A 23284-nucleotide genomic window follows, 5' to 3' on the forward strand; every position below is an offset into this window, starting at 1 on the left:
TATACATGAGAAAACTAAACTGTTCCTCAGAGACGTACATTTCCCTAAAGTATCCTAGCATGTAAGCAGAACAAGTCTTGACACCAAAACCCAGGCTCTTTTCTCTACATTATCTTCATTTAGTTCCCTTTTACTACTCCTTTCTTACAAAGGCTGCAAAAAATCAAAATTAGAATATATAATTAAGAGCTAAAATATCTTTCCTTTAAAAGCTACTTTTAATCTCTAAAAAGAGAATAGTCTCAAAAAAATTCTGCCAGGGCAGTCAAAATTAATATAATTACTAATATTTATCCATATTTTACTTAATTCCTTTTTTGGAAACAAATTATATCTTGTATCCTGTTATGCAATAACTGCATGGTAAGAACCTTCTCTCTCGCTCTTTTTAACTATTCACATCTATTTACTAATATACCCAATTTACCTTCAAACACTGTTTCAAGAATTCTGACCATGTAGGCTTCTGGATAAATACACAAGAAACAAATACTTAAGTAACAAGAAACCACAAACCTTTCCCCAAATTCCACAAAAGACAAATGCAACCCAAGTGGAAGTACCTTATTCTGACAAAGGGACCAACAAATTATTATCTTTAAAAGTGAATGTTTTTCTAACATGATACAATACAAATACAACATGAACAAAAGGCAGGTCAAAGAGTTAATTCTCCATGGGGGAAAAAACTATTTATTTATTAAAAACAGACTGCAGTGCCCCAAGCAACCAAAGCCAGAATCAATCCAATGCCAAGAAAAATTCAAAATCAAATAAAATTTTTATGTACAAGTCGATGATAACCAAGTTTCTGCTTCAGTCACTACATGGATTCTGAAATGAGATTAACAATATAACTTAATTAAAGAAAACTAAAACTACTTGGACACCTAGAAAGACCATTTTAACTAAGTTTCAATGAACAGTGAAAAACATCAGATAAGAAAACATAGATAGTACTATCCTAAAATAAACTATTTTCATCATGTTATATACAATAATTTATTCACTAGCCTGTATAAATCCTCTTTGATCAACTCATTGTCGCCAGCCAACCTGCAAACTGAAGGGATTATATCTGTTTAGCTTGCTTCCCACTGTTACATAATACCCCTCTCCCAAGTATGTTCTGTGAAACTATTCTCGATCTATAATATAATGTCTATTACTCCCATAACCATAGAAATGATAAGTAAACTTACTGTCTCACACTATATGCTAGTAAAATCTATGAAGTTATGAGTCAAAATGTAGGCTTTAAAAAGGTCCTCAGATGAACTAACCTGAGCAGGTGAGAGTGAGTTAAATTATTTCTAAACTAAAATTAGACAGATTCACTTTCTTATTTTTATATTGTTTTAGGACTATTTCCTTAGAGATCTGACAGAACCTTTCTCTGCACAGCAAACAGCATAGCTGAATACAGAATTTTTAGAAATGATTCTGATATTCTTCTCCAGAGTATATAACATCAGCAACTGGGAACTCCCAGAAGACTTACAGCCATTAAGGGCTGGGATTCCTTTCAATTGGCGTCATTCCAACAGAGGCTCAGTGTGAAATGAAACCTCCTGCAAATCAAATCTGTTGCAATGTTATTTTTTTCCAGAGGTTAATTACCTGCTTCACACTTACACACACACACACACACACACACACACACTCAGGAGGAAAGGAGGTACTGGAAAAACAGATGACATTCTGCTGTAAGCCTCCTCCAGAAATACTCAAAACTAAATCAAAACAACTTTCTGGCTGTCAAATTCTAGATACAACTCCATGAACATCCTCTCCTACTTGACACCTGTCAGTCCATAGCATCATTATCTCCAACTACTAACAGACAGTAAGAATTTACTAAAAGAAGTTACACCTTCAGATTTTATCTTTCAGAGATACTCAGTGAAATATTTATGGTTGAAATTATGATATCCAGCCTACTTCAAAATAATCCAGTGGAGAAGCGGGAAAAGGAAATAGATGAACCAAGACTGTCCATGCACAGAAAGTTTTTGACGCAAACAATGGGAACACGGAAGTTTATTATATTATTCTCTGTACTTGTGTATATGCTTGAAACAGTCCATAAAAATAAAAACTTTCACAGATTCAAAACAACCCATTTAACAAGAATTCATCGATCACCTCCGATAACAGACTGTCTTACTGCTTTGCCCTTTCTTTCCTTAGGATTATACAGATCTACCTATCATCACCCGGCGTGTGATGCCACCTGTGGGAGTACTACACATCTCTGGCCCAATGACAATGAGCATGACCATATTACTGCTTTGACCAATGACATGTGAGTGATGTGATATACACCTCGACGGAGCAGAAGTTTTTGAAGTCACTGTATGTTGCCATCCGTTTTCCTGTTCTTTCCCTCTGCCACAGAAATGGCATATTCCAGGGGCTGCTGGGGGGATGCTCCTTCAGACAGGGTTCCAAAAATGCTGCAATCAATCCAGAGCTGACAAGATGCAGTGTAAGCAAGAAATTAACTAGTGTTGTAAGCCACAGATATTTGTTGGTGTTGCTATGCGAGAAGAGGACGATAGAGGATGAGATGGCTGGATGGCATCAGCAACTCGATGGACACGAGTCTGAGTGAACTCCGGGAGTTGGTGATGGACAGGGAGGGCTGGCGTGCTGCAATCCATGGGGTCACAAAGAGTCGGACACGACTGAGCGACTGAACTGAACTGATGGCAATACAACCCAGCAAAAGCTGATAGATACATTTACTACAAGTCAGGTACCAAGAATATTAAAATGATGAGTGGTATATTTATGAGACTGTAAAGGAAGGTAGATACACACAAAAAAACTTAACTGTAGTTACCTCTGAGGAGAGAGTCTGAGAACCAAAGGGTGTGCAGGGATACAGTTACGATCAGAGGGAGACTTTATATATTATTATATCATATTATCTATCATTTGAATTTTCATGAGTGTGTTTAACAACATCATTTGGATAACTGGATAATTTGGGCTATTTTTTCTTCCTTATGCTTTTCAGTATTAAAAAGGAATAAAAATATAATGAAGCAGATAGTAACTAATTAAAAATGAGTAAGAACTACTCTCCTATCCTTAAGGAATCTGAAAACTGGTTGCAATTTAGCTTTAAAGAAAGCCTTTTCCAATAAAGATATTCATTGTTAATTCTTCAAAGTGGCAAAGGCAATATGTGAAAACAAAATTTAAAACAATGAGGAGTGTAAGTACATGCAATTCTATCAGTTTGCTCATCTTAAGATTTCAGTAAAGCAAACATAGGGTTTTGTACATGGGTAGTGCACCTATGGATCTCAAAGGAAATTCTCTCAATCACATTATTTCAGTATGCCACTTAAACTGGTGAAGAAGCACACTCTAGGCGTTAAACTTGGTGAATAAGCCTGAACCATAGACAAGCCTTAACTATAGACCAGGTATCTACTCCTCTAAGTTAACCCATACAGGGTAACTATATTTTTAAGCATTAAAAGAAAAACATTCCAACCACAACTCTTGAGGTGATTAAACAACACTTGAATGGTAACAGAAGTCTCAAGGCCAATAAAGTAACATTTCACTACGTGAATAAATTTTTACTTAAACTTGAGCAATATCTGCAAATATGATTAGGGACATGTCTGCTCTTTTCATCTTAGGATCTCAAAGCACTTTACAAACGTTAATTTAACCCTCATATCGCCTTGGGAGGTAAGTATTATACAACATTATAACCATCTATTCTGCCACTACAAAACATTTAAATATCCCTTCAGCAGTACTTGCCCTGAGGACGTATTGCCAAAACAGCCAATAAGACAGGAAATAAGCTGACAGTGCATATGCCACCAACAATCTCTAAAAAGATCCGACCTTCACCCACAAGAACCACTTCCTCTGAGTAAACCACAAAGACTGTACAGGGCAACCACAATGTATCAGCCTATGTCGGAACACAGGCAGATAACCCATCTAAAACCTATGGAAGGCTATGTCCAAGCACCTTCACAAGGTATCTTATATATATATTTCAGTGTATAAGTGTATTTGGGGGACTTGTTACTCTTCTGGATGAGATATAGTCACCTTCTACATTACATAATCAATTTCACATATAATTTATTCAGATGCTGATTTTTTCAACACCACAAATATCTAGATTTTTCTGAATCCACAGAAGACATGAAATCCTCCTTAAGCTCGAGTGTATGAACCTAACATCAGCATTTAAATGTAATATTTAACCAAAACTGTAGTCTCGAACAGTTGTCTTTAAATGCCTATAATAGGCATCAGAAGGAAAAAACAGTGTGACAAGTGGATAAGATTAAACATTAACTAAATCAGGTTTTCTTATATATTCCCAATTTCTTCATGAATTGTCTCTCACAGTCCCATGACAGGAAACCTAATTTTTTACTGGCCTTCAGATTTGCTTATCTCTCAACACTGGGAAGCCACCCAGGTCTATCATGTGTCTATGACCGAAAAAGCCAGGATTCAGCATTTGAATTAGTAAGAGATCCTGTTTTGCTATGAATCTAAGCTGTCAGCTGCATTGGTACATGTTAATTTAGTAAGGAAAACAGTATACTTCTCCTTTTACTGAAAGTCAGTAACGTATGTTTATAAACTGTAGGCAGTCTCTGACCTGTGACACCATCACATATTATCTCTGCAAAATAAAAAAGCTGAGAATTATTCTAGGTACTAGCTTCATAGGTTTCTCTTGATGTTAGAAACTCTTACAAATTTCTTTCTTTTGTGGCTATCTTGGTACTCTAGATATTCTAAGTAGAGAAAGTAAAATACCCTAAATCTCATCTGTTTCCAAAATTCTGACATTTGAGGTAACAAAATCACTAGCAAAACATGGAAGAATAAAGATATCTATTTAAAATAACTTTAAGTATCAACAATAAAGGTCTACTAATACAACATTCAAGAGCTCTATCTTATATATATATATATATGTACGTATATATATATATATAATAATTTAAATATCCATATTTTCCTTCTGTTACTTATCATTAGTAACAATTCTTGTAAATACACTGGTAAGAAAGTAAAACATTATTTCAATATTAATAACAGTATGTCTTATTGGAAAAACCTGCTTATCATTGCAAATCTATTTCTTTTCACTAATAAGTGGAAATAACAGGAAAAAACAAAGTTAAACAACAAAAGCACACACACAAAAAAAACCAAAATGGAAAAATGACACACAATTTTAAGATTAGACTGAAAAACCACTGTAAAAAAACAAAGAAAAAAGAATAACAACTTACAGATATATCTCATCATACAGTGATATCTTAAAGCTACAACCACATCTCTTTATTAAATTCAGAGATGGTTCACCCTCATTTCTGATTAATTTTCAACCAGGGATGGTTTATCATTTGTTTGCTACATTTTTGTCACATAATTGATAATACTTGTAACTTACATTAGGGCACGATATCAGAAAGAATCACTTTGTAAACAAGGCTTTTATAACATGAGCAATGGCTTAATTAGCTGATTTGCTAATTATGCTGTTTGTATATATCTGTTTGTTTTTTTGATGGTGACATCTCCCATATCCATTCTAAAAAAACTATCTAAAATAAAACTGAGTCAAAATGGTCTTGAGAATTTCTTTACTTATAATTTTGGGCTATGCCTGGAGAAAACAGAAGACCCCTGTATTATGGTAAAACCAAACTGCAACTTGTTCTAGAATATGAATAAAGATAAAATATAGAGTATCATTTTGTAGTAGAACAGCACTGAAAGAAAAAAACCATTTTGTACTAGATGAGCAACTGAGGAAAAGCTAATAAAATATTAAGAGGAACAGACTGACTTTTAGACAAATCAACAGAATATACAACTTGGCTCAGCAAAGAATAAGGGTGGGGGGAAGGAAAGGGTGGTGGACAACTGTCTAAACCATTTACAGTCACATAAACATAAAATGGGAGGAGATCATTATTTAGCCTAGTACAGCAAGTGTATACAAGTAACAGGACAACTTAAAAGAAAAGTCTGTGCTAAAGATCAAGAAAAACTTCCTGACTATAAGATCTATCAGATTGTTGTTCAGTCTCCTGAGGAAGTGACGATAGCTTTATCCTCTAGAGAAACTTAAAATTAGAATGGATAAGGTACTAGAAAGCATCCGGTAAGAGAAAAATCCAACCCTGACTTAGCTTGGAAAGTTACAAGGGAAGCAGGACAGAAAAAATACACACGGAAAGACAATAATTTAGAGTGACATGTGGAGGACTTGAAAGCCAGAAAATCTAGGTCATATCTTGAATCTATCCTTTCCAGTTTTATAATCTTAACTTAAATGCTATGAGTTGCTGTAAGTGTAAATGATGATCTGCCTCACATTGAATTGAAGACACTGTAAATGTTAGAGCCACACTGCCATAGGATATCATTACATATATCAGGGTATTTTCTTCAAAAGGAAACAACAACATTTATAATTTTGCTGATTTAAAATTTTCAGTCCAAATGCCATTATTTTGAAGATTCTTAACTACTGAAAGGAAAAGGACCATGCCTTCCAATGAAGTTTTAAAACATCATCAACACCACGTTTTAATGGATGAAACTTAATGAAGTTAATTATGCTCCCTGTTTCTGAAAATGTGGCATGGTCAATCCCTAGGAGATAAGCAATTAAATGATAAGTAGCATTTCTGGTAACTTTGTTAGACAACCATGATGTAAAAGCACTTCTCCAATTACCGCTGGAAAATGGTTAAAATATCCTGCTGCTTTTACAACCCGTATCAGTAGGCAGGCAATTCATACTCAATTCATGAAACCACCAGTGTGTTAAGTGGTATTACCAGGTTAACATATTTTTGTTATGATTCAAATAAAGCTTCTCTCATCATCTCACTAAATACACGTGAACATCTTATAAATGTGCCGTTAATCTAGAAGACTATAGCTCTGTACTTTTAAAAAATTTACTTGGACTGTACATGTTGACTCATGTAAAACTGTACAAGTGAATGTACTACTGCATACCTGTCTGAATCAGAATTTAAAACTGAAAAACTAGAAGAAAAGAACATTAGAGTGAATACAAAGCTAGCTCTGTGATCCTGGCCCTACTTTCAATTCAGTATTTATCTAATGACTGATTTTACAAATGAATGCTACAAATAATTTCACCTTGCAGATGACTCAGGCAGCCTTGAAAACAGTGCACATACAGAATTTTTGTTTTGTATTTTAATCAAAAGCATTATTATATGGCACTGTTGGCAGAAAAAGTATTATGAATGAAAACGTTAATTACTGGGCAAATGCATATAAAGCCTCTGGTTTCCAGTCTCACTTTAAAAAGGTGCTTCTTAAAAAAAAAAAAAAAAGAACAAAAAGACTTGCTTCAGTTAAACAGCTTAAAGATAAACTTACAGTGCTAAAAAAAAAAAAAAAAAGCCAATATATTAAAAACCTTTTATCTATAAATCAAAACCAACAAAATCTACAAGTCCTAGACAGGACATAGGTTCTTTTCAACAAAGACCTTTATAGCAAAATCGTACCTGTATTGTCCCTGAAAATTCACTGTTCTAGAATACAGCCTGAAACAATTTACTCAGTCCACTGAAAAAACATTCTCTTATCTCTCAAAAGAAATTCCAACTACCACAGGACCCCTAAACTCTTAGGGTGAGGACAAGCATCCAGGAGGATTAGAAACAATTAGGATTATTTTGGGACTAAGGACAGCAATCAATGCAAACTGGAGAACAGCAATCAGATATTTCTATCACTTTTCAAGTGCTGGTTCTAAAAGCTGAAAAATATAATCTTCAGGTTTCATAGAAATTACAAAGCAAGACACTGGATGGCATTCATAAGCTGTTCAGATTTTTTTTTTTTAACAATTCAAATATACTACATAAAAACAACAGCTACCATGAACATATAGATTGAGTTTTAAGTTGATAATTACACTTTTAAAAAGGGGGCTGGAGTGCCTGAGGAATAGAGAATGAAAAGGGGAAATGGGGAGTAAATGAATGTGTTAATTTAACTGCAAAATAATAACAGGATATAACAGAATTCTGAGTCTCCAAAGTGACCATTCAGAGCCCAAACATAGCTGAATTCCATCCCAGCCCCAGCACGTCCCTAACACAAGAATAAAACCCTTCTTATCTTGTTCAGCCATGTGTCGCCTGCCACAAACTGCAAAACAGAACAACGCCCAAAACCAGCTAGTCTGATTTCAACTGAGGACAGACAGACTCTGTAGTCAGAAGCATCACAATGAAAGAACTCTAACTCACACAGCTGGCCTGGTGGGTCTGCACACTCTACAAAACAAAGCCATACCACATACAGTACTTCAAACTTGAAAGGATCTTTAAAAAGACACTGTTAATTTGCCAATAGCTCTAGAATCAGCAAAATGTATCTAGAGTGCACTAGAGTTAGACCATGAGAAGAGGCTGAGGTAGGTAGGCTGAGAAGAAGATGGGAACTATTCTATACTCGTAACTTTATTAAGGCAGCCTGGCACAGAAATAACACTAAACCAGTACTTCCAGATTTCACCCCAACATATATTCAAATCAGAGACAACTCTAAGAGTCAATGGATGCTTGAGATTTATGGGGCAAGATATGTTCAAAGAAAAAGTAATGGTCACATAAGAATAAATCTTGTGGTGGAAAAAAAGAAACTAGGAGTAAATTCCTAAGAAATATGAATCCATAATTGTCTCACCAAGGCACATTAAATTAAGTGGCTTTTAAAGTCTTTTGTCTTTTAAAAAGTATGTGAAATTAGGCAGTACCCAAACTAATTCAAGTAGATATTAAACCCAAACCAATTTGCAGATTCATCTTAGAATATTCATCTTTTAATCCTTTGTGCCCAGCACAGTGCCTGGCAAAAAACAGGCATTAACTGCATGCTTATTGTACATCTGTATCTCATCTAAGTTACAAAAAGCAACACAAATCCCAAAGTTTTCCTTCCAACATAATGGAAATAGGAAGAAAATCTCTGAGAAGCAAAGAAGAAGGAAAGATCATTACTTGGGGGCCTTTAGGTGATTTTCACGTGGAATGAGCTGGTGACCCAAGGTTCTGTTTCTACGGAATTAAACACCCTTACTATTGCAATGAAAACTACCAACATATTAGTTCCTAATAAGACTTGTCTCCAGGGTCAACAGAGAAGGCAAGAATTAAGAGAACCAGCAAAACAATTACCCATGAAAGTGGCTTCTCAGAGGCAAAACACCGTGAAAGGAAAAGGAATGGGAATAACCAGAAAAAATCAAAATAAGCATTGTTAATAATGTTAAGTGTACTCTCGGAGAAGTTGAAAATTAAATGCATTAAAAAAAATACACAAACAAAGAATAAATAGTTTAAATATTTAATAGAATCTTTTAGGTGAACATTCACGTGATACTGGGAAGCATCAACAGGAACAGGAAATTCTGTTTCTGGAGTAGCTGTTAGGGTAAGATAATGGAATTTGGCCCTTTTAAAATCAACAAATGAGTCTTACAATTGGGTGAAACTCTCTTATTAGGGAATTCAACTACTTTTTGCAGAAGCACTTCTCAAAATGCTTTCTTTGCTCCCTAACTTCAGTTATTTCATCTTTTTTTTTTTCTTTTTAATGATGTAATGGTTTGAAGGCTGACCAAAAAAAAAAAAAAACAATTGAAACTTGGGACTTGAATACAATGTCATAGTTACACTGAAAAATATCATGTAGTAAAGAATATGCTTTTATCACTTAAATATTGCAAAGAATAACTCTAAAGAGTAAGGAAACTCACTTAAACCACAAATGGTCTACCTCAATTCACCAAGCAACATAGGTAAGTACTGTAAAAGACTGACCCAACTCAACAAATCCACCTGCCAGCTTCTACTACATAATTCGCTTAGGCCTACACCCCTTAAATGCAAACGTTTCAGGAAAATGAAATCCTAAAAGTGTAATAATTAAAATCAAGCCCCATGATGTTCCCCCACCCTTTCTTTTTTTTAGTTCCTTGATATTGTCCCCACCAGAAGACTGGGACTTACTGGTAATTCCAACATTCTGGAAAACTATTAGACAATAAACACCGTGCAAGTCAATGTTTCAAGGATATCAATTTCATAAATCATCATGCGGTAGTCTCAGAATGAAGTTCACAAACAGAACAGGGTCTAAGGAACTACAGGCCAGGAGTTAACTTATGAGGGACCAATACCCCAGCCGACCTCCGGCGCTGACCTTCACCCAAAATGACCTTCCTCTGCTTCCAAGATCAGTACCGAATCCTAATGCCCACTACGGACAGAAAAACACAATCGTGGCTTTACCTACCCCTCCTCCGACACTCTGTTAAAGTTTCTCTTCAGGAAAAAAAAAAAAAAATACATTTCCAAATTCAATCAACCGGGTAACTTGGCAGTAACCCCAGACTAACTGCAGAGCTCGGAAACAACCCTCCGTCGGATGCCTGTCAACTTCACTGGGCAAAGGCAATCCTGACTCTCCTGCTAGGTCGGGCCCCATCCAGGGAGGCTAAGCGCAGGGGGGAGCTTCATACCAACCTGTCGGTGATAGTAGACTGTGTGCCACTCATTGGGGCCCTTGGCGAGAGGTCCTCCTTTTATCCAACTTGCATTTTACAGTAACACCTCCACCCCACCCCCAGCGCTCCGGGATCAGGCCCGACTCCGTAGGGGACACCAGAGTCCAACTCAAAACTCCATTCAGTCATCTAGAACGTCCGACTGGCAGGGGTCAAGGAAAGGGGATGTGGGTGGGAGCGAAGCACGTTATCTCCCAAAACAAACCGAGCAAGTCCGCCAGAAGGCGAGTTCTAAAGCTAGGGAGCGATCCTTGGGAAAGCGCCGGAGAAAACTTCGTCACGGAGGGAAGTCGGCGAGCCGCGCGGGGAACGGACCTCAGGAGTCCGTCCGGGGCAGGATGGGCTCCTCGTCGGGGTCTCGGGGGCCTGTAAATCCCCGCCACCGAGCCGGGGCCCGCTGGCTTCTGCTTTCTATCTGGGGCTGCCGGCCGCTCGTGGCCGCGGTCTCGGCCGCGTCTCGGGCCGCCCCGCGTCAGCCGCGCGCGGCTCCATGGCCCCGGGCCGGGGGACACCTCTCGTCGTCCTCGCCGCCCCCCCACCAGGCTCCGGACGCCAGGACGAGCACGAGCGCCGGGAGAGGAGGTCCCGCAGCCGGAGGTGACAGGAACCTGGTCTCTCAGCCCCACGGGCTGCTCCCCATCCCTCGGAGGCCCGGGCTCTTCCGCGGTCGGCGAAGGCGGCGGCGGCGGTGGTGGCTCCTCCCCGACGCGCCGGTAGGCGGCGGTTCCCGCGAGGGGTGGGAGGTTCCCGTCCGACCCGGCCTGGAAGCACCGGCCCGGGAGGCCGGCGGCGACCGCGGCGACTGGGAACGCAGGGCCGGCTAGCCGGGTCCTGGGGCTCTCGCGGGAGCGCGCGCGGCGGGCGGAGGAGGCCGCCGGCGGTGGAGGGGGCCGCGCGACAACCGCAGGCGCGCGCGCGGGTTCCGGTTCCGGTTCTGCCTTCCCGGCCCCTGCCGCATCCAGCGCGAGCGCTCGCCCTTCCCCTCCCCCGCCGACTTTTTTTGGCCTCCTCCCCTCTGACTTCGGGAAGCCGCCTCACCCGGGATCCCTCCGCGGCGCGCGGGGCGGCCCCAGCCCCCCGCGCTCGCCACCCCGCGCGCCGCCTCCTCTCACCGACCGCGGGTGCGCGCCGCCCCCGCGCGGACGCCTCCGCCGGACTCTTGTTGGGGGAGAGCGAAAAAGTAGTTCTGCAGGGCAGAAGGAGGTGGGCACCGTGCGACCCTGAGAGTCCCACGCGCCAACCTAAGGTTGTCTCAGGAGCCCACGAATGCCGGAGGTTGCTACTTTGGGGTCTAGCTTGCCCTAACTCGGCTTTCTCCCAGAGAGCACGCCCCCAGTCCCGAGTTGTTGAGGATGAGAGAAGAGGCTCTTTGGAAATTACTCACCCCCTTGTCCTAGAAACTTGTATTTCTTAAGGGAGCATACTTGTTCTTTTCTGATAACACGTACAGACTGTTTTTGGCGAATGGAAGCAAACTCAGGTCCGGCTGCCCGGACCCCGCTGCTCTCTGGTGAATCAGACCCCAGCAGAGAGAGGTTTTGGCCTTGGCCGCTCACCTGGGGCACCTGCTGGCCTCGGCCCAGGGCAGGGGCTGCCGCGCAAAAAAGTCTTGGCTGCCGGCGGAGAGTTGGAGGATGGAAGTGTATAGGAATGGGGAGACAGTTTGGGAATTGGAGCCAGGATTTCTTCGTATAAGGTTGCTTTTAGGCTGCTTCTGCCTTGGCAAAATGAAATGTGTTATTTGCCAAATTGAGCAAGCATGGTGCTTTCCACAGCGGCTGAACAAGCTTGCTGTGGAAAGAAATGGGAGCGGGGGGGGGGGAGGTGCGGGGGGGAGGGCAGTTTATTTATCCTGTTACATTACAGTTCTCTTTGAAGAGTTCCCAAATATATATATATATGTTTTTTTCCTACTAGGTAGTAGGTTTAGACACCCATCCAGTTTTATGGTTGCGTAACTCAGGATTGTAGCTATTCAAGTTCCATGTACAATATATTTCTTCCATCCCGCCTGCAAACATCTGAAGTGGCTGTCTCTTCATGCAACCATTATCAGACTTTGGGGTTCAAACCTGTATTGGTGGGTAAGGGTCTTTAACATTTTTGTGGAAATCAAGTGGCAAAGCAAATCTAATAAACAGTGGATGTGGAGAAAGGAAACAATTACCTCTTAACAATGCTGTTTCTAAAAGTCAGTCCGCAACAGTGCGTGAAAGGATCATTATCCCTGAATAGATGCATGAGCTAAGGCTGACGTTAGAACTCGGTTTAAAAAAAAAAAAAAAAGATAAAGATAAACAGAGGCCAAAGATGACTCTTTATTGCTCGATTTTTTTTTTTTTTTTAAGTCCAGGGCACAGCCAACTAATTTTGTAATGTTTATTTTGGGAAAGAATAGAAGCAGAATAGGGTTCCAAGCCAGTTTCCTAATGATCAGACCAGGACACATTGCCACCTGCTGGTGTACCCTAGCATGATAATTCTGTCCTGTAAACTCATTAAACTGCGCATTTTCCATAGATAACTGGAAAGAGCTTCATCAGTCTGTATACAACGACCAAAATTCAAACCTTATCCGCAAACTTTTAGACGTGCTAAATATCTTTTTTTGCCGTATTCCAACAATTTCACAGCTTGGGTATCTAAATAATTGGACCCAATGACTCATCAAATCATGCATTTTAAAAATGAGTTTCCTTCTTCCCTTCAAGAATGCCTCACTCCACGAGCTTCAGGAATAAAACAAACTGGGAAAGTTTCCTAATTCACCTTCTCTTCCTTGCATACAAAACCTCTTGGCAGGCTGCTTTCACGATCTTTCCAAACTTAAACAGACCCAAAGTTCTAGCTGTGAGCAAAGAGGCCATTTGCTGTGGGAAAGCTTCGGAAGATGGTAAGCAAAAGATTTAATTAAGCCAGTGATTATTCACTCCAGGGCTATTTTTTTTTTAATAATGAAAATCTCTATATTCACACACAAAACTCTCATGGTAAAAAAAAGAAAAAAAAAAAAGTCCCCGAAAGCCTCTTTACAACTGTTGGTAGCTCTAGACTGTTCTAGAGTCTGTGTATAGACTACCTTCACAATAGTCACACCAATTTAGGCAGAACACACTCCACAGGGACATTAGTCCTTTACCTAGAAAAATGACATCGATGACACCTATCCACTGTGCATGCTCTTTGAGGTTTTCCAATGGGGGGTTATCCAGGCCCTCATCCATTCTTTCAAGCTGCTTACTGAGCACCTGGCTTCCCAAGTGGCTCTAGTGGTAAAGAACCACCTGCCAGTGCAGATGTAAGAAACTTGGGTTTGATCCCTGGGTTGGGAAGGTCCCCCTAGAGGAGGAAATGGCACTCCACTCCAGTATTCTTACCTAGGTAATCCAGTGGACAGAGGAGCCTGGTGGCCTACAATCCCTGGGGCTGCAAAGAGTTGGACATTACTGAGCACACAATGAGCACCTACTGTGTGTCTAACACTGTTCCAGTCTTTGGAAGCAGAGTCTGAAGAAAGCAGAAGGCCCTGTCTTCATGGACCCAACTGGACATCATTATTTTCAAGGCAACTACTCAAATAGACAGAACATAAAGAAGGCTGAGCACCAAAGATTTGATGCTTTTGAAGTGTGGTGTTGGAGAAGATTCTTGAGAGTCCCTTGGACTGCAAGGAGATCAAACCAGTCAATCATAAAGGAAATCAATTCTGAATATTCATTGGAAGGACTGATGCTGAAACTGAAGCTCGGATACTTTGGGCCCCTGCTTCGAAGAACTGACTCACTGGAAAAGATGCTGATGCTTTTGAAGATTGAAGGTAGGAGGAGAAGGGGACAATAGAGGACGAGATGGTTGGATGGCATCACAGACTCAGTGGACATGAGTTTGAACAAGCTCCAGGAGATGGTAAAGGACAAGGAAGCCTGGCATGCTGCAGTTCATGGGGTTGCAAAGAGTCAGACACGACTGAGTGACTGAACAACAACTAAAACAGGTGGCAAAATAAGAAATTAAGTTCTTCCTCCTCCTTTTGGCAAACTGCTTTCTGTATGTAGGTTGTTGCCTCAAAAAATAAACACTATTAAGAATGGTGGATAAGAGCAGCTAAGAAGTATTTTACCGGTAAGTATAAATATGGTTCAACCTTTCTGCAAGCCAAAGCCTTGTTTTTTTAAGCTTCTTGGCAGAACCACAAGAAAGACATAAAGCAGACCCTGGGTTGATAAAAAGTTGTTTATTTTTATAAAATTTAGCATAAATCTTATTGAAATATAAATTCTTCTTGAGCAGTGTTAATAATTATTACATAGTAATCTGAATGCAAAAGAGTACTTCATGTGTCTGACCATACCACATGTTAATTAGCCCTACAGTACCTGTCATGGACAAACTCAGCATCTTAACTGCTGAGTCACCTTCATTTCACAGTTTTGTCTCAGCAAGTTGCCTTCAGAGTTATCAGCTACAACATCAAGAAAAAGCTGAAATGAGGGATTCTCCTTCCCTTATCATTAGTTAGGTTTCTTGAAATTCAAGAAATCTAAGTACATTCCCCTAAAAGAGCAAGGTCTACAATCCCTTCACTTCTGAGGCATGAGGAGAAAAGAATTGGTACCAGATTAAGTCTATTCATTTGTCTGGTATGGGACAGGTTGCACTGTGCCAAAATTCAAGAGACGGCTTCTCCCCTTTTTTTTTTTTTGGTGCCAAGCCACGCTTTTCTAACTAGGCTTTTGCTAAAATCAGCATTCCCTAGCATCCTACTTTGACCGCAATCTTATTGGAAAGAAGCTAACCAGCATTTCAGGGATATGGGTCATAGAAAAAAAGGAGCTGGGGATGCTACTGTCAGATTATTCTCATGTCCAGCAAATCTCCTTAACCAAATGACAGTCATTTTAAAAGACCCATAGTTAACATGCCTTTAAAGCTGTCTTTTCCCAGAGCAATGATGACTTCATGCGGTTCCAACCACTCATGCCTGGACAATGATGTCCATTTTCAAAAACCACTCATTAGGCTAGGATTACGAGTGACCATCGAATGGGCTGACACTTCCTACCGACCTCCAGCCCTGACTTCAACAGCCCCAGACTCTTGCTCATCAGCTGAGCTACGTGGTCGCCACTACGTGGTCTCAACAACACAATTGACTGAATAAATAAAAAACGAATGAACAAATAAATAAAACTTTCCTTTTTTCCCATAAAAGCCCTACATTAAAGACCTTCATTAATGAAAAGCCACCTAATGTCTCTATGAAATATGCAATGGAGTATTTTGTTTATTGACAGTAGGGTTCAAACAGAGGTAAAGAGTAAACAAGTGGCCTGCCCAAAGGATCTGGCAGGTGAGTAGCCAAATCAGTTCAAAGAACCTAAGAATTCTCACTTCCTAAGCCCTTTTACTACACTTGTGTTCTTGCTTTGCCTAGGTAAGATGAGAGACTATTGATTAAGAAATATTTTTTTCCTCCTGACATTGGCTTTTTCATAATATACTGTCCAGAGAGAATGGCACCTTTTCGAGAGAAAAAGTAGTAACAAGATGAACAGGGAATGTATCTGAAATCGAAAAAAAAAAACCAGCCTCATCACCCTGAGGCCAGGACATTTGGTCTTTGGTTCTGGTTTGTAGTATGTATAGCAGAGCTGAAACCTGAACTGGCATCTCAAGCCCAGTGGAATCTACATGGTAAATCCCTACGGAATTCAGTCACAGCCTCTCATGCCTAGGAGATTAATGCACAAAAGCCCTGAGAACTGGCATAGTTTTCCTGGTAGGGCAGAACTCGTACAACAGGACTCGGTAAATCTGCCCACACCTCATTCATCTCTCATCCGAAGCTCTAGCTCTATGGTTTTTGTGCAGAAAAGAGTTAATAGAGCAGGCCTGGAAAGGGCTGTCTGCAAGGTTGGCCCTTGGCCAGCATCCGGGGACTTAGATTTCATCAGGAAGGTTCCCACCTGAACTGATGAGACTGGGTCACTGACTCTAAACTGCACAAACAATGTGGTTCATGATGAAAACCTCTTTTCCTTCTGGGAGTCAGGAAAAGGCTGACTTTTGCACGCCATGGAGAGACTGCCTATGGCACCAGCCCTCAACTGAAACCTTGGATACCGAATCTCTAACAAGCTTTCTTCTAGACATGTCATACATACTCTGAACAGATCACTGCTAGAGGAATTAGCACATCCTGCATGATCCCACTGGGAGAGGGCTCTGGAAGCTTGGGCTGGTTTCCCCTGTACTCTGCTCCGGGTGCCTTTTCCTTTCACTGAGTTTTCATTGTATCCTGTTACTGTAATAAATCAAAGCTCTAAGTACAACAAAGTGCTGTGTGCTGTGAGTCTTCCTAGTGAAGCATCATGCCTAAAGGTATGTACTTGGGGACCCCCAAGCACAGGGAGTCCTATATGGTATATACCAAGTATATGGTATAGGGAGGCTCAGGAAGTAGCCCCCCACCACTGTCATGGTTTCACCCCCCATCCTGCTCTCAATTTCCTGATCCAAGTTACTTCCTGAAAGTCCCTCACTTTATAGTAAATGGGGTGCATTTCTTTAAGCTGCTACACAGAAACCAGGAATAAGCATTTGTTTATTCAAAGGAATAAGGAAGAAATTGCACTAATGTTTTTTGAGTTCCTTTCTAAGCTGTCTGGTCATCAAGCCTCCCAGGGACAGAAGAGCCAAGGTCACCACAACCTACAAGGAATGCAGCACACTCATCTCACAGCTCTGACTTACTCGCAACTACTGCTGGTAGTCGCACTTTCCACAGCTGTGCTGCTGCAGAAGTTAGCGTTTTAATACTGGAATGTGTTCTGCTCCAAGACTGGCTTTCAAGCCAATCAATAAATTTAGCCCTTTTTTTGTGATCTAAGTTTGTAATAAGTATGATTCTGTAACAGCCATATGTCCAACCTGGTTCCCGTGGCTGACTTAACCTAATCCATTGTCCAGAGCAAGCCTTGGCTAGTGTGTCTTGAGATGTCCATTAAGTCTGAGCTGCCGCTCCTCACTCCACCTGCTTCTCCAGGTGTGGTACTTCTTGATGCTTTTCCTCCATGCAAAGCGCCAGATGCTAAACATGAAACACCAAGACACCACATACATCGCCACTCCCCCGACCTTCACAAACCACTTGGGCGTGGGTGAGACCATTTCACAGAAGAGGAGGCAAGCTCCTACACCAATCCTCACTCCAGTGAACAGGGCCACAAAGAGGAAATCTACCACGTCTCCGGTGAAACTATGGTAATGGCCTGTTTCACGAAGAAACCAGCGTATCTGTAGCAGGGGGTTGGTAATCTCGCTTCCGAAGAGGACCGCATTGACCTCTGTGCCCGACTCTCCAAGCACCAGGGCCACGATGATGCCCAAGATACTCAGTGTGTGGTGAGCCAGCATCAGAGGCCCCTCAGACCGGAAGTAGATGCACCAGCCCAAGTCGAAGATGAAGTAGCCCAAGGTGAGACACAGAACGTGCACTTGGAGAGGTGTATTGGGTGAGCCTGAAATAAACCAAGAAGAAGCATATTGAGTGGCTAGGAATTGTGCTGGCTTACACAGGGATCCTGTGTTGCTCTTTCTCAAACCTTTTGGAATCACTGAAAACAAAAGCAATGGCAGGCACATGCTTTTTAGAGACAACTAAAAAAAAAAAGACTAAAACCTAAAACTCTGGTCTCTATCAAAGCAATGTTACAGCCCCCAGGACATGCTGTTCTGATGCATCAGATCTCAGTGAGTGATTCGAACACCAGTGATGATCCAGCGTCCTCTGTGTAGCAGCATAAAATCGAGTTACTTTGTTCTTTCAATTAAAATCCTACACAGTCTCTTTCTTTCTTTTTTTTTTTAACCAGCTAAAAGTCTGCTTCCAGATTCAGTTATTCTATCCCACTAGCAAATGCAAACTATCATATATGGAATGGACAAAAAACAAGATCCTACTATATAGCAAAGGGACAATATTCAATATCCTATAATAAACCATAACGGAAATGTTACTCTGTCCCAAATGTCAGATTAATTTCTTAGCTTAATGGGTTAGATTATTGGACACTGGTGGCCCTAACTTGTTTTGAAAGTGGACTCTGCATGTTCCCATATGCAGGAACATAGGGTGCAAGGACCCTTTGTTTGAATCCATTAACAGCCTTCATGTAAAACATGAAGCTTAAGCATTGCTTCCTATCAGTTTGATAGTTTGAGGAGGAAATTCAGAAACTCAATATGGGACTATAAAGAAATTAGAAAAAGAATCTAAGGAATTAAAAAAAAATCATATTCTAGGGAACTTACAGATTAAACTATGTCCTCACAAAATTCATATGTTGAAGGGCTGAACCCCAGTACCTCAAAATATGACTATATTTGGAGATAGGACCTTTGAAGAGGTAATTAAAATAGAGTCATTAGGGTGGTGTTCTTGTAAAACGAGGACACTAGGCACAAAAGACCATGTGAAGACAGCAAGAAGGCAGCTATCTGCACACAAAGGAGGGGAAGCCTTAGAAGAAATCAAATGCACCAACTTGATCTTGGACTTCTAGCCTCCAGAATTGCGAGAAAATCAATCTTTGTCATTTAAGCTACCCAGTCTGTAATAAAGCCCAGCAAACTAATTCAAGGGGAGACAGGTTTTGTATTCTAAGGAACATTTAGGAACACATCTGGCAGCTTAAAAATTAATTCAGCTACCCCAAATAATGAGGCATTGGTTAAATAAAGGATAGCAAATGCATACAACATAATATTATATAATAACTGAAAAGGATAAGGAAGATCTATATACATAGACATGGAAAGATGATGTCCTTTGAATATACAATCAAGTAAAAGTTGCAGGTTACCAAAAAGTATGTATTATACAGTCCATTGTCTGTCTGTCTGTCTGGGGGTGGTGGTAGAAAATGTTGACATTGCTTTTATAATTTATACATTTTGATCAATTAAATTGTAAAAAGCAATTAAAATTGTTTTAAAAATAGAGTTATGAAAAGCAGAACAAAAGGTGATGCATACAATATCGGAATTAACAAGAAGATGAACTAAGACTCCCAAAGCACATTATAATAGTAATTATTCTTCAATATTCTTCAGTATTATACAAATTCTGTGGGAAACTCCCATCCTTCCAAGACTACCTCCAAATCATAAATTCCTAAGGGAAAATTCTCTAACGTCTCCCACATACCTGGGTGGGTAAAAGGCCAAGGGCCGTCAATGAAGCCAATATAAGCTGAGAGACCTATGGAGAGGATTCCATGGGTGAACGTAACCAGCCGGCAGTTCCACTCATAGCTTCGGTGCTTATTCAGGCGACAGAAAGAAACGTAGAGCGAAAGCCAGCCCCCCAGGCTGCACAGTGCCTGCAGACACAGAGCTAAGGCCATCCTATGACGAAAAGACCAAAACCAGAAAAACAAAGAACGCACCCTAAGAAAACAGCATTGGGTCGTATTGAGTATATGTCTTCATTTCTACTGTAAGACAGTACAAAAATATTACCTTCACAGAAATACTTTTTCCTTATCTACATTGCCAAGAATCTTCCACTGAAGAGTGGCTGTAATTCTGATTGTGTGTTCGTTAGAGATCACTGGTCACACCTGTAAACCGAAAAGCAAGAACTGCATTCTGAGTTAGCAGACAGTCTAACATAACATGTTGTAATGATGAGTAAATGCCAATAATCTCCCAGTGATGACTGACCTTGGACTACGAGACACAAGTAATATAATACACGTATTAGATGTGTTCATATTTCAAAAATCCCAATAAGAAGCTCTCATGGAAAAACACCTCCACCACTTGTGGTCTCTGCTAGAAGTCATGACACATGAGAGTTTAATGTGGTTTTAAACTGATACTAAACTCAACTGAAGTTTGGGTTTGAATTATGGGTTTACCAGTCAAAATCAAAATGAGGTAAACCTGAAGATAGAACTAAACAAAGACCTAGATATTTTGGAAGAAAAAAAAGAAGCTAGTTCTATTCAGTTTTGTAATTAACTCAAAAACTGGCCAAGAGGGAAGCAGGATTTTGAGGTACAAGTGGGGAGTTTTTGTTAATATATAAAAATATCTTTAAGGAAATTAGTTAAAAATGAAACACAGTCAGAAAGCTACACTTTGACATTCTTACTAGTGATAAATATACCAGGACAAGAATGAAAATAATGGAGTCAATAGAGTCAGACAGGACAAAAATCTGAAAATAACCAAGATGTCCTTATTAATATTCATTAGCCCCTCTACTGAAAGTACAAATAAAAAAGTTAAAAAATACATTTCAGATATCTGTCTCATCTCAGCAGGAATTTTCTGCATGGCTACACTCACTGCTTAACTTTATTCTGACAAGTGAAATAGTATCTGTGGACCAGCACACATCAGTACACAAGCCACTCCCAAGAATGCTATCCCAAGAGGGCTTTATGAAGGTCAAGTGCAGTACAGCTTTCATCTGAAACCAGATTTCTACTCAAGAAAACAGCAGGTGTCAATCACTGACCTGAGTTCCAATTCTATTTCTGCCCCTAAATAGCTATGAGTGTGTGGACCAATCACTTTCACCTCTGGAGCTTCAGTTAAAAAAGAGAGAGAAAGTAGAGGGGAAAATGACCGATAAAACTCTATAATCCAGCCCAGTTCTGACAAGGAGTTCTGAGAGAATTTCATAAAACTTCCAGGCCAATTTTCTGAGCAAGAGCCAGAAGTACAAAGGATCCAGAGTGAAAAGAACCGTCCTCTCTCACTTCCTTTTAAAGGCCAGGGTCACCAGCCAGAGTAATACGGATCAGCTCTTTTGGTTATGCCGATTAGTATTTTTAGAGTCTTCTTCCCTGAATCCTAATTCCCTGGCAGAACAGAGGGAACAGTAGCCCATTTACAAACAAATAAAAGAATAGACATTCGTAAATGGCAGATACAACGCTGTGACCTTGAGAATGTCACTCCGTCTCCGCGTTTGGGCTTTTCACTCTTTGGGGAAAGGATGGCAGGGTATTTAGATGGCCGATGGCCGTTTCCGCTCAGAATTCCAAGGCTCCAGTCCTCGCTCCTCCCTGTCCAGGGCCAGATTCGGGAGGAGGAGCGCTGGGCGGGCCCACCTGGCTCTGGGCCTCGGAGCAGGCGTGGCTGGAGCCAGCGGCAACCTCGGCGCCTGGCAGGCAGCGCGAGCGCATCTCTCCTGGACCTGCCTACCCTACGCTGCGGCTACGCCCGGCGGCGGCGCACCTGAGCCGGACCGTTATGCCGGTATCCCGTCGGCACCCAGAGGCAGAAGGAGGCCCTCTCCCCTCAGAGGCCAGGCCAGGCCATCTGCCGGCTTTCTTCTCCCACCCTCGCCCCGCTCAGCGGGCCGGGCAGGCCAGGACATCCACGTCCGGAGCCCAAGCCGGCCGCCGGAGCCGGGCGGTTAGCGCCGCGCAGTTACCTGGTCCAGCGCCCCGGAAAGCCTCGGGCGCCTCGGCCCCAGAGCTCAGGACCGGGATCCCCGGGAGCAGGAAGCAGCGGAAAGAGGGAGGGAGGACCAGGCTCTGTCGGCGGCAGAGGAGGAGCCGGGGGTCTGGGGGCACCTGCTGGCTGGGAGGACGGAGCGCACAGCCAGAGCTGGACCCGGGACTGTTCAGAAAGCGGGCGGGAGGATCCCCTCTTCGTCACGAGGAGGCAAGGGGCGGGGGTGTGAGGGGTGATGATGACCTAATAGTGACGTGAGACCTGCAGACTGTTGTTTTTGCTTACTTGTTTGTTGTCTATGTTTGAACACTTATCCATCTCCTGCCCCCACGATGTGACGGCCCATCCCATAACCAGTTGGAGAGCACCTACTAAGTGCTTACACCCCTACTAGGCTCTGGGGGGGATTTCACTTTTGCGTTTAAGTTAAACAGGCACACAAATAACTAATTTCCAGGAAAGTGCTCAGGCCTGAAAACCAATGTTATCTGTTCCTTCTCAGGTCAGCCCTCTCACTACCTTGGCAGTAGAGAATAAGGCTTTAAGAGTAAATCCGGCTTGGTTACTGACTGTGTATCTTTGAACAAGTTGCTTAACTTTTCTGTGCCTCTGTTTTCTCATCCACAGAATGGGGATAGTAATAATAATAGCTGTCTTATTGGGTTATTGCAAGAATTTTACACACTTGACATGTGTAAAGTGCTTACAGAATGGCTGGCACATGGAAGTTGTTATATAAATGTTAATTATTGTTGTTGTTACCTCACTTTGGGTTAATCCTCTCTCCTCTCTGAATCTGTTTTGATACCAATGAAAGTGAGTTTGAAGAGATAGCTAAATGAAAGTTTGGAGATGCAAATGGGGTAAAGAGGGCATCTAAGGGGCTTCCCTATTGGTCCAGTGGTTAAGACTCCATGCTCTCAATGCAGGCAGCCTTGGTTCATTCCTTGGTCAGGGAACTAGATCCCACATGCCACAACTAAAGATCCTGAGTGTTACAACTAAGACCCAGTGCAGCCAAATTCATTCATTAATTTTTAAAAAGAGGGCATCTGGGTTGGTTGATCAAGACAGGCAATGATAGGATGCTGAGGGGCCCAGATATTCTTAAGAAGAGAAGACCTTGAGCAGAAGGGTGAGGCTTTAGGCCATGTTTGGGGAATAGTAAGTAGTTTG

At 41.4% G+C, this 23284-nt stretch overlaps 2 protein-coding genes across 9 annotated transcripts in view; both read right to left on the bottom strand.

Annotated features, from left to right (window-relative positions):
- The window catches only part of ARHGEF12 (Rho guanine nucleotide exchange factor 12), a 168070-nt gene extending 157300 nt beyond the window's left edge, over positions 1-10770 (bottom strand). For both annotated transcript variants that reach the window (XM_070384072.1, XM_070384071.1), the window contains exon 1: positions 10593-10770. In XM_070384072.1, coding sequence (XP_070240173.1) covers positions 10593-10624 — 32 coding nt within the window. In that variant the 5' untranslated portion in view covers positions 10625-10770. The remainder of the gene's footprint in view (positions 1-10592) is intronic.
- Positions 10771-14852: 4082 nt separating this feature from the next.
- Positions 14853-22640, bottom strand: TLCD5 (TLC domain containing 5). Of its 7 annotated transcripts, none has more exons than XM_070384074.1 (4): positions 22086-22640; positions 20156-20277; positions 19842-20083; positions 14853-18153 (listed from the first exon to the last, which is right to left on the bottom strand). In XM_070384074.1, the coding sequence occupies exons 3-4, from the start codon at positions 20038-20040 to the stop codon at positions 17615-17617; spliced, it is 738 nt and encodes a 245-aa protein (XP_070240175.1). In that variant the 5' UTR covers positions 20041-20083; positions 20156-20277; positions 22086-22640; the 3' UTR covers positions 14853-17614. The 7 variants fall into 7 exon arrangements, with proteins under 7 accessions (XP_070240175.1, XP_014334136.1, XP_014334135.1 ...); XM_014478650.2 differs by having other exon boundaries at positions 19842-20041; positions 20156-20256; positions 22086-22634; XM_014478649.2 differs by having other exon boundaries at positions 19842-20041; positions 22086-22634.
- Positions 22641-23284: the final 644 nt, after the last annotated feature.

The sequence above is a fragment of the Bos mutus genome, chromosome 15 (assembly GCF_027580195.1).
Source record: "Bos mutus isolate GX-2022 chromosome 15, NWIPB_WYAK_1.1, whole genome shotgun sequence".
NCBI lineage: Eukaryota > Metazoa > Chordata > Mammalia > Artiodactyla > Bovidae > Bos > Bos mutus.

What these genes read in the sequence shown, in the direction of transcription:
- TLCD5 (XM_070384074.1), bottom strand. Translation starts at nt 20,040, where the DNA reads ATGGCCTTAGCTCTGTGTCTGCAGGCACTGTGCAGCCTGGGGGGCTGG. An exon ending in TTGGCCTTTTACCCACCCAG is followed by an intron (nt 18,154 to 19,841) that starts GTATGTGGGAGA and finishes GGTTTATTTCAG; the next exon opens with GCTCACCCAATACACCTCTC.